Below are 12,212 nucleotides of genomic sequence, written 5' to 3'. Positions count from 1 at the left end.
TAAGAGACAGCCTGCCTGCGTGATCAGGCAGCATTAGTGAAGCCAGCACTTCACTTTCATGATGCTCAACTGTAATATAATCATCTCTAATGTAGTTGTTAGAGGAGCTTCCCAGCCCCACTGGGAGAACTTGCCCAGGAAGGTCTTTTCTACAGCATGCAATTACAAAATGAGACTGTGAGGGAGGGTACGGGATGAATGAAAACAAACATGATTCTAGGACCAACTGTTGGTGGTTAATACTTGACCATTACTTCTTGACAGGATTAATGTCTTTCTAATCACACTAATCCTTTCTGATAACTTTATCCATAATCCATCTATTTCAAAGCAACATCCAGATGGCTTCTGGTGGTGAGGAAGATAAAATAAACATGCAGAATGGAGTCTTAACAGCAGTTTCTTGTGTTTCCCATTTCTGGGGATCTAGGTTTGCTCTCGATGTGGGTCAAAAATTTGATTTTTATCAGAAAGCAACAGAAAAACAAGTAGAGAATGGCAGAGAAGGTACACAGTTCTATTTTTATTTGTAAATAAAATACTTCATAAATATTCTGATGCTTAACAGTAACAGCCAGAACAAGCCTTAAGGGTGCTCATAAGGGTTTAATGACCTGTTTGCATGGGACTAATTAGATTTCCAGGATATCGAAATAATTCCCTTCCTCATTACTTGAAAATTGCTGCAATAATTTTTTTTGGTGTTTGCAGACAGGGGGTTATGCAGGTTTTTCTCAAAGCAGACCTAAGACATAGTATTTAGTAGTTTCATTTGTTTGTATTATTACAGTGTTTAATTTTTTATTTAGTCACATATAAAAATAATTCCTGGAGTTGTTGAGGGCTTCCTCTTTCCTTCCATTTTCCCCTTAAGAACTTAATCTAGGTTTCTTTAGTTCTTCCACTGATCCTGGCTTCCCTCTTCACATTTCTCCCTCAACAAGGGCCCAATAAAGAAATAATTTATTGTAACCTTTCATAAATCACATAAAGACTGTCCAAGAAAAGTAAACAAATTTTAATCAAGCCATCCTAGACAAAGTAACTTAGCTGATGGTTTGGTGTTTTTTTTTTTAGGAACTGTAAACAATGAAACAATTGAAGTCTTGGTGAAATAATTAAGCCTTAAATATCTGCCCCACTGAAATGCTGCAAGTAAATAAACTTTTTTGAATTGTTTTCCATTTCCAGCCATTGACCAAAATGCTGCTATTTTGTTTACTGGCTTCCTGACTCTCTTTCACCAATAAAAATGTGACTAGTTCAGAGAAAAGACAAATTTGGCTGCATGAAAACAGCTGCCAGAAAACAAAGCAGAGTAGATTTAGAATTACCCAAGTGTCAATAAAAAAATCTGAACATCTTTTAATTGTTATGAATCAAAATACAAACCTTAAATAAGATTCTACTCCTGCAAATATTGTGGAGCATGAATTTTGCATTGTGTAGAGGTCTTGAGGTCATCAAAACAGAACTCTGAAGAGGCATGAAAGCCACAGAAATATAAGGACCATAGGACAGATATTTACATATGTAGCAGATACAACAGTTTTGGAGGCTATTCTTCCAAATTGTGTTTAGTCTCTGAGAATAGACAATTTCATCCAAAAGCTGTTGGACAAACAAGATGGGATACTGAAACAATGAAGCAGACTATTCTACACAGCAAAAAGAAAAGCCACAGAAAGATCATTTTCACATGTAATTGGAACAACCTATGCAAGAAATAAAGATGTCATGGGGCTACTTAGTTTATTATGATGTCTGCTCTTAGATCTAGCACCAGCTGTTTTTAAAGCAAGGTGCAAGAAACCTCTTTAATTGTAGTAATCAGGGATTTCACTTAAATCCTGCCCTACAAGATTTAATATCTCATCTAAAACTCATTAATACATATTTTGGAAGCCTTATTCTCAACATTCTATTTTTTCTATATAAACTAAGAAATGGTCCCTAAATAAGAAATTTTAAGAACTTTTGTGTATTTTTTTTTCTTGCCAGACTCATTAAATCAGTGAGAAGTACTGGAATTCTTCAGAAAAGCTGCAGATTGTTTTTCATTGTCTTAATCCTGTTTTGTCCATTTGGCAATCATTAAAGCATTTTATGGAAGCTATGCAGAAAACATACTTGTGGAAGATACTTAGCTACATAGTAAGTCAGATGATTTTAACCTATGAATAAAATATATTTCCTGTTATTCCAAGCCTAATCAGATGCTAAGGCTTGACAAGAATTAAAGGTATCCCATTTTTCATTCCATTGTGCATCATGAAAGTCTAGTACTGAATGGCATGGCAATATCTTTGCTCAGTCTTAGAAGAAGTTTGGAAGCCATTTGAAGGGTTTGATGTAGCCAAGCAAGTCTGATAAAAATTTGTTTTAATGGAAAATCTGAACACAATACAGTGATCTTTAGTTAAACCATTTGGAAGCTACTCCTGCTGAATTCCCTATTCCCTAGGAAATGAGAAGAGTATTTTATCTCATCATTCCTCGGCTGCACTATGTGAAGGCTGGAACTCTAGGGATCAGCGATGAGGAAATCCTGTGATGTAACTGCGCATTACTGACTTCATACAGTAGCTGTGATGCTCAGTATGTCTATTAATCTTGATGTCTTCTGTCCTATTCCTTCTGACATCAAATATATCAAGCCAAATGAGAAGTAGTTAATGAGTGACTACAGTCTCTTACTAGTTACCAGCATTTATTCCTAAAAATCAGTCTGAGCAATTGTTTAAAATGTTTGACGTTACTCTGCAGCCTCTGGAAAACTTCTTCCTCTTGTCCCTTCTTCAAACTGAGCTTTGTGGGTCATGAAGAACACAGGGCTTTATCTGAACCCAGACCTTTATTCATCCTTAATCAACCAGTTTCTCCTGTTGCACCTCCATAGTTAATTACTTTTGAGGACTTTCTCATCACAGCATGAACTGAGCATGACTTTATCTGGTGACAGGATAATCTCATTACAGATGATGATCTTGTTAATGAATATCCCCAAGACAGAGCAATCTCATTATTAGCCCCCTCAGGATTTGCCACCTAAGAGCCAATGTATGTATGATTAGATTCTAGCAGCACAACATCCCCCCAGATCCCAACCACCCAACATCTGAGGCTGAGGTGGCACCGCCAAAAGCAGATGACCCACTGGGCATACTTAAGTAAGATTTTTGCCCCTAAGTTCACCTGAACATACTTCTCAGATGAACAAGATAAGAAAGAAGTTTGTTCTGTACAACAAACACAAGGTAGTGGCATCAGGGACAACAGAAACAGCACGCCATTCCCACAGTGATAACGGCTTCAAGGCAGTACCAGGAAGAAAGCTGTACTGTCTGTCTCCTCGTTAGTGCCTTCTCCAAGTAACCAGCCTGCATGGTGTCCTACCTACAGGCTATGGATGTGCTTGGTCAAGGATCAGCCCTTCATACCACTGATGCCCATTTCCCTGCATAATGTACCTATGATGAACACAGAAAATGATTACTGTGAAAAATATCCATCTAGTTAGAAATCAACCTGATTAGATTATACTTTATTATTTTTTTTTCCTGGGGTGGTGGTGTGGTGACCAAAGGTGGTTGAAACCTCAGCCTGTGAGAAGCATTCAGTCCTAGAAATCTAAGTAACAACATAATGATTGTTTTACAGAAAAGTAATACAGTATTTTGAGATACATGTAACATTTAACTCACTGTTTTAGAATACTGAGCCTCCCATATGGACGCATCCCAGGGAGATGCCAAGGAGCTAAGCATCATTGCTGCTACTCTTTTTTTAATATGTAGTGCAGTGTTTGTAAACGATGCTTTAAAGGCACATAGAAATTGGAATTTTTCTCAAAATGATAAAAGAGAGGGGAGAACAATGGTTACAAGAGAGAGATATGGATATACTAATTTTCTAAATGATCTGCATTACAATACAATGAATGTTTCCCCTTGCTCCTGTAGCGTTAACAAAAAACATCCTAGATGAGAGATTGGCAATGCAGAAAAGCAATGCATTTTCTTAATTAATCTAGAGGATAGCAGGAACCTGAGCACTAAATCCCACCCATTTGATTTCATTAAATCTACTATAAAGGTTAAGCTGCACTTTAGTATTGGCTCTAGACAACCTTACTGACCAGAGTGAGGTCAAGATCTTATTCAAGGAGGTGCAGCTTAGTACGTGACTATTTATGTAGAAAGGCCTGGTAATCGGTTCTGTTTTGATGATAAAGCCGGACAATCAGGTCACACCAAATAGCAAATGTGCTATTTTATTTCACCTGCAGTTTTCCTGAGATGCATCCTTTGAAGAGATTACAGAGAATCATTCAAAGCAAAATCTCATTGTAAAGTCCCAGGCAACACTAAACTCAAATCTTAGCCTCAGACTACTTGGAAACAGCATCAGGGTCTATGTCAGAGCAGTGTAGACCAAACTCAGGTGTCAAGAACTACCCTAATTTGCCTGTAAAAGAGGGCCAGTATGAGTTAAACACTTGGTAGAGGGTTATAGAGTTTCGCAGAGGTAAGCTTTATGAGGCTACTGACAGTGGACAGAAGCCAAAGAGGAAAGATGATGGTGAAACCACCATAGCATTTTCTTTGCTCCCACTGCATAGCCACACCTGACCCTGAAGGAGTTTGTATGTCCAACTTGCCCCTTAGCATTTTTCATTTTGAAATCATGGTCCTGCTTCACACAGGAAGGAGTGATGGGGCTGACAAGATTTCCTTCAGGGGACCCTTCCAACCTGAATTATTCTACAGTTACATAGAATTATGTGCAGGGTTTCATACCTAAGTTTGCATGACTAATTATTGCCATTGCTCCTGTGACCTGGGCTGTCGAACATGTAGGTTAGAATCATAGGATAGCCTGAGTTGGAAGGGACCCACAAGGATCATGCAGTCCAATTCCTGGCTCCACACAGGACCACCCAAAAACCAAACCACCTGTCCGAGAGCAGTGTCCAAACGCTTCTTGAGCTCTGGCAGGCTCGGTGCTGTGACCACTGCCTAGGGAGCCTCTCCCAGTGCCTGACCACCATCTGGGTGCAGAACCTTTCCCTAACAACCATCCTGACCCTCCCCTGTCCCAGCTCCATGCCGTTCCCTCGGGTCCTGTCGCTGTCCCCAGAGAGCAGAGCTCAGCGCCTGCCCCTCCGCTCCCTGTGAGGGAGCTGCAGGCCGCCATGAGGCCTCCCCTCAGCCTGCTCTGCTCTGGGCTGAACAAACCAAGGGACCTCAGCTGCTCCTCATATATATTGCCCTCTAGACCCTTCATCATCTTCATAGCCCTCCTTTGGACACTCTGGAACAGTTTTATGTCGTTCTTATCTTATTGCACCCAAAACTGCACACAGTGATCGAGGTGAGGCTGCACCAGCACAGCACAGAGTAGATCACGTCATGTGAAACTGCCCCTTGAGCTTCAGGAAGCAGTCAACAGGATTCAGTCCCCATGTGGGAAGCCCAGGCTTGCAAGTTCCTTCAAGTAACCAGGATCTCACATGGATTATTAGGGAATATTGTTTTAGATACAAGAGCTACAGCGTTTGCATTACTGCAAGCTACAACAAATATGCAGGCAATCACACAACAAGCAGATAAGCTGGAATAACTAGGAAAATGGGTTTTCTGTTGCATTAACATTATGCAAAAGATACCATATATTTTGTGTTTTCTTTCCACAGCTTAATGTCTGGGCTAGCAGCCCTGGATGCCAAGACTTCCAGCCGATTAGGTATCATAACCGTCACTTACTACCTATGGACAACATTTGTGGCTGTGATTGTGGGAATAATTATGGTCTCCATTATCCATCCTGGTGGAGCGGCACAGAAGGAGAGCACTGAAGAGGGTGGAAAGCCCATCATGAGCTCTGCAGATGCACTGCTAGACTTAATCCGGTAACTACATTCATTCTTTCTGTTTTCTGGAGGTAACATTTTGTACAGAAACACATGAGGAATTGCGGCCTGAGGCTAAATTCTGAACCTAATGATGAAGACTTTGTTTAAATTAAGAAAATGTGAATTTCAGATGATTTTCAAGTTATCAGATGCTTATGCCGTCTCTTCCTAGTAAAATTTAAATGAATGGACACCAAATGTAACAGAAATACTAACAACACTGTTTTTTATACTCCCATAGAATCAAGTGTAGCCTGTGGAGCTCATCATGAAATCTATTATTAATATGAAGACAGTATTAAGATATAATGTTAATTTAATTAAGGGCAGACAGTTGTAATATGATAAACCTTTAATATAAGGGCTGAAACCCACATTTTTCAGGAACTAATTCCTGAAAGTGCTGTTACAACTGCTCATAGCAGCTCTCAGATGAAGGATTTAATTAGAAAGACCACTATTGTGACCTTTTTTTTCCTTATTTTTATCATATTACTTGTTCTGTTTTGTGGCTTTTTCGTGTTTGTTTTGCTTTGTTTGGCAGAGGAGAGGCTTGTTCTTTTAGGCCAGCATTTGAACCCTGAATGGGTATTTTGATGGCCTTGCCTGAATATCCCTCTTTGTATCCACATTTCAGGTGCTAGTGGGATGAGTTTCCTGACTGAACCCAGCATGTGCCTCAGATTTATTTTGCTCATGCAAAAAGACCAAGTTTTGCCTTTGAGTGATTCCTCAAGCCGGTGATCTTATAATATATTGGGCAAGGGCTTTTAGACCCAGTGTGTGTCTGAACCATGAAGAATTCTCTTTGGAGTTTTACTTATTAAAATACAAAATGTTGGACAATCTTTCTTTCAAAAACCCAAGTTCCTGACCCAGAATGAGCATCAGCACAGAAAGTACTTTCATTAGATTTACTGGGACCTCAAATCAGAAGGAACTGGGATGAAAAGCCTACAAAAATCTTTTATTTCTCATCCAAGTTGCATTTAGCCAGCCCATCTGAAAGCCGTATGTTTTTCTGTTGTATCAATGTACTACTGAGAAGGTGCCAAACTGTATTAGTCATGGGGCAGCAGCTGAGAGCACTCTCTTGTAGCCTTCCACAAAAACACTATCTTCATCTAAAATGGGAACATGCCCATGTAGTGGTATCCCTGTCTCCCTGGTGAATTTGCTCTGGTCTATGTGCAGTGAGATTCATGTGCATGCTTGTGACTAATTAAGTCACAATATTCTGCTTCTGCTGCATGAAGGACTATAATTCTTATACCTGGAGGAAGGAACTGGACTTTTAAATATCAGAAAGATAGACATAAAAGGGAATTTAACAAAAATGAGTAATCTTAATAATTATTTTCATAGTGTCAGTGTTTAGAAACCTTTTCTTGTGTGTTCAGCTGTTTCCTAAGGCCTCATTCTTAAAAATATAAAGGCTTAGGGAGATATATGGTGCAATGGTACACCAAAATGACCTTAAAACTAGCTCCAGAAAGGGTCTTTCTAGCCATCGGTTCCTGTCCCTTTGTACCAGCCTCATTGCTTTTTGAAAGCAAGAGTAAGCCAGTTCATGGAGATGTCAGATGAAAAATAACGTGGGGTTGCAAAGTTTAAATTCAGTTCTATAATATTATATTTGCATCCAACAACTGAATGTCTGTATGACTAGAACCCAAAATCTTAATTATGATTTCACCACTTCCTCTCTGTCTGGCTGGTTCAGCTCTCTGTACACCACAGACTTAGTGATGAATGCTTTATTCTGTTTGGGAATGCTTTATTCTGTTGAGTCTGATTGCAGGTAAAATACTATGTTCTGATCCAAGCATTTGCAACATCTATAATTTCTCTTCCTACAAACACCTAAGCAAATCATAACAGTTTTCATGCCTATTTCAGGTATTCATGTTTCCACCCAGGCATGTTAGTTTAGTCTTTGGTTTGGGCAGGTGTCAACAATGACAGGCCAATTAGCCACTCTCATTACTGAAGCTTGAACAGATAGACTAAAGCTCATTCTCTTGTTTCTGTGCTAGGAACCAGCTAGGGCTGCATTCTCTTCCTACCCTGAGTGCACAGACTGATTGTTTTTATTCCTCCACTGCAGAAATAACCACATTCACTAAATAAATAAATAATAATACAACTGTGGGGAGTGGGCTTTCAGCCTAGATAAACACTATGGGTGAAATCTTGGCTCTGCTGAAGTCAATTGCAAAACTCCTAGATATCTTTGTGGAAGTCTGGATTAAATGTAATGATGTATCTGCTGGTTTGAGCTAGAAAAGCTGATCCTTCAGCTCAATGATAAATCACTTCCATTCACAGCTGGAGACCATCTTTTTAGGCCCAGATTGGCTTATCTTCTCAATTCATTAATTTCCTCCCAATTTATCAATTGCACATGTGCACAGAAGTTCTCGCAGGAAACATCTGTTATTCTTCAAATAAAGAATGCTAAACGTACAAGTAGAGAGATGATATACGTGACATAATTGTGGGGTTTATTTTAAAAGCATGAATCTTGGCATGGTGATACACCTATTCCCCCTCGCTTATTTCACATTTGAAGCCATTTTGAAATGATGAAATGTGTTATCATTTCATGTGATGTTGTATAGGACATTGTCAGGTTTGGAATTTTTGGCAGAGAGGAAGGATGTTGCTAGAAATTGAATTTCTGGAATTTCTGGGTGAGGATTCTGCTTTTAGAAGTGGTTTTAATAAATAAAACAAAGAACTGATGCTGAGCCTCATCATAATTCTAAACATCTACAACATTAACCAATAATCACGTTTCTGGAGCACGTATGGTATATGGAGGAATAGCATAATGTACCATATACACAGTATTATTTTGCAGGTGGTGCTTCCCCCATGTATTTGTCTATTATGTAAAAGAAAACAATAACAAAAACTCTAGTGTATATGGCACAGTTAGGACACTATACCACATGATTCTGAAATGGCTCTAAACCTCACATCAACCAGGACATGCATTACCTGATTATCATACTGAGTTTCCTGCCTTGAAACATATATGCACAAGTCAGCCATGTTTTGCCACTCTAAACAGAAGTATTTGAAAGGCTTCATTTCTCAAGTAAACCTCCAGAGACAGAGGGCAAGATCTGTGGATGTGAATCTGCCCCTACCAATTTTCTCCTGGATTCAACCTGGACAGGAAGGCCACTGAATCCAGCATAATACACGTATTTTCAACACTCTACTAGGCTTTCTACTGAAAATCTTGAGTGGTGCTTTGCCCTTACGTGTCTGAATTTTTGCTTTAATTTGATCCAGCTTTAAATCAAACACATCTTCTGCTGTCTGTGGTTGACGCCCATTTAACCAGCTAGTTCACTTTCATACTTGTGCAGGAATCTGCCCTTCCACAACTTGCCCCTCTTCTTTGGCATTGTGCAAGGATCTGGACTGAGCACATGTTAATTCAGAAGGCAATTGTGAGTCTGAAGCTTTGCAGAAGATGGTGTTCTAAAGATGCTTCTCTCTTTAGATGGCTCATCATTACTAGATTGAGACAGATGTACAAATCTTTCTTAATTATATTCAAAGTTTCTGGTATGGACACTGCAAGGCTCATGAAACTGTATTTCCTTCCATATTTAAAACTATAAATCCTCAGGCTAAGGATCATCTTGTACTCTTAAACACATCAAAGCACCTCATGCCTTATGAATTTTAATGCATTTATTCTCATGATGTGTGATACCTCTTTGAGGTAGGGATGAACCATTTTCCTTATAGCTGGAGAACCGAGACATGGAAAAAAAAAAAGGTCGCTGAGGGTCATTCAGAAAAACCTGTGGCGCCAGAGGAAATATTTGTTCTTTACCTTATTTTTAATATGTGAATTATTGAAATTAATTCTGTACTTTTTCCCAAAAATAAGAGTGGATTTTTAGTAGCTTTTTTTGAGTTAAGAAATTAAGAAAGGCAAGATAACCATTTTTAAAAATAATTCAGATCTTAAGTGTTTTGCCCAAAAGGACCAAAAAGGGCCACACGTACAGGAATAATGTCAAATTTAAGACATTTGGTTTGTTTAATTCGGGAACATATGTATATTCACCTGACAAGCAGACTAGAAAATGCACATTTGTAAGTCAAGATATATTACACAGGACCACATGGTTTACATTAGCAGTTACTATTTCCACCACGCTCCACTGCCATTCTCAAATACCTTTAATTTCTAAGGGTAAATTTTGTTGCAACTTAATTCATGCTACTTGCATTTGTCATCAATGGAAATAAAATTTGGCTGATGAGATAAAAATAAACAATCATATGCCAAGAACATAACATGCACATTAGGAAAAAAAATCCCAGCCAAACTGAAGGTTCACCCTCCTGTTTTATATACAGCTGATCATGTGTGCAAATTGGCACCAGAAAATATAGAGTTCACATATATTTTTAGTCTTTCTCAAGTCTAACCAGACAGAATGACGTTGTGAGCTACTTCAGCTCAACAGCTCCAAATAAAACAACTCAGTGAATATTGACAGGTTCAAATCATGCCTTATCCAAGCATGACACAAGAGTTTTTACACTCTGGAAGTTTACTGGAAGAATAAATCAGAGCAGTCTTTACTTCTGAATATTCAGGATTGCATCCAATTTAATAGACTTTGAAGCAGTTACCTGGAAACTCAGTTTGGCTGGCCAGCCTTAACCAAGGCTGGTTTTGTTGGTGATGGTATTTTATCCAAGGCTTTTTGTTGGTGATGGTATTTTCTGTTTTCTGTGTGTGCATATATATATATATACACACACACACCATTAATAGTTATCATAGAATATAAACATTGTAGAGGATTTATATTTTCATGGAAATCCTAAACACTGTTTAAAATAATTTCCTTTCCCCCTTTTCAAGGGGTATTTTATTTTAAAAACAAATTGCATTTTTTTCAAAACAGGGCAGGAGAAACCCAGTATCTCCTGTAGTTAGGAAAATGTCTGGGCTGTGCAGAACAAGAAATCATGCTTGAAGAAGTTTACAGCTGAAGACTGAATTGCATATACAGGCAGTTAGATATTAAAGAATGCATTAAAAGACCCAGGGTTTAAACTATGAAAGAACTTTTTTTAATAACCCTGGCCTACATTCTTCTACCTTTTACCAAAAGTCACTGTGTTACTAGGATAGAAATATTTATGTTTCCTATGGCAAACTAGCCTTTTTTATTAGTTTCAAACTGCCAGTTTTCTTCTATCTCACAAAACAAGCCTGGTGCCAGCACTGTTGAACACTGTATGTGACCAGATGTTCTCTTCTGGTTAATTTTTAAGCAGTTCAAGCTGCTCAGAATCCCGATCCTCTAGTATTTACAAAGGGCTCTGAAGCCCCTACATGTGTGCTTCCTATTTGGCATAAAGGAAACCAACATGGAAAAAAAAGATAATTCCGTTATGAAGATGGTGACTGGGAGATGGAACACAAAGTGGACTTTTTTGCCCTCTGGTCACAGAGTGGGAGATACATGGGGGCCAAGAGTTAAAACTGCATTAGGAAATCTTCAGCCCTAAAGGGGAATAAATTGTTCATCCTCCTGAAAATTGGTTTGGACATGTTCTGATATGGATGAATGCTTGTTATTAAATAATTCTGCTTTCCTGGAACAATAGTGCATATGTGTTGGGCCTGTCATGCTACTTTTAATATGACTCAACCTTTTTGAGATTCTTAAAAATGCGATGTGCTTGTGTTTCCACCCCAAAGAATGAGTTTCTTGGAAAGTCATAGCACTGTTAGAGCTGTGTCATGACCTTGTCTTTGAGAAGAAGCAGAGTAAGGAGGTTCACCCTCCAGATCTCTTCCTGGAACTGAAATGCCATGCAACAGTGTCACCTTCAGGACAGATAAAAAGTGTATTTGGCAAAATGATTCCATAATATTTGTCCTGCCTTGATCTGCAGAAAGACAAGCAAGACACAATGGCTTAGTCCCAATTAGTGATTTTTGCATTGTTACTATCTTTTATCACAGTAACGAGGATTTAACTGCTTCTAATTTGCAGAAGTGTACTTTGGTCCATTTTGCAGGGACAAGTGTGGTTGATATTAAGAACAGATTTCCTGGAGAGGTGGTAGATGCCCCATGCCTGTCAGTGTTCAAGAGGCATTTGGACAATGCCCCAAATAATATGCTTTAAGTTTCGGCTAGCCCTGAAGTGGTCAGGCAGTTGGACTCAATGATCTTTGTAGGTCCTCTCCAACTGAAATATTCTATTCTATTCTATTCTATTCTATTCTATTCTATTCTATTCTA

The 12,212-nt window shown here is 38.7% G+C and overlaps 1 protein-coding gene across 3 annotated transcripts in view; it reads left to right on the top strand.

The window, feature by feature from the left end:
* The window catches only part of SLC1A7 (solute carrier family 1 member 7), a 49,600-nt gene that overhangs the window by 10,349 nt on the left and 27,039 nt on the right, over positions 1-12,212 (top strand). For 2 of the 3 annotated variants that reach the window (XM_035332688.1, XM_035332687.1), the window contains exon 3: positions 5,696-5,911. The exons of the other annotated variant lie outside the window; for it this stretch is intronic. In XM_035332688.1, coding sequence (XP_035188579.1) covers positions 5,696-5,911 — 216 coding nt within the window. The remainder of the gene's footprint in view (positions 1-5,695; positions 5,912-12,212) is intronic. 3 annotated transcript variants of the gene reach the window in all.

This window comes from Oxyura jamaicensis, chromosome 8 (genome assembly GCF_011077185.1).
Source record: "Oxyura jamaicensis isolate SHBP4307 breed ruddy duck chromosome 8, BPBGC_Ojam_1.0, whole genome shotgun sequence".
Classification (NCBI taxonomy): Eukaryota; Metazoa; Chordata; class Aves; order Anseriformes; family Anatidae; genus Oxyura; species Oxyura jamaicensis.
The sequence above is the reverse complement of the archived record's forward strand: the minus strand, read 5'-3'. Positions and strand labels throughout refer to the sequence as shown.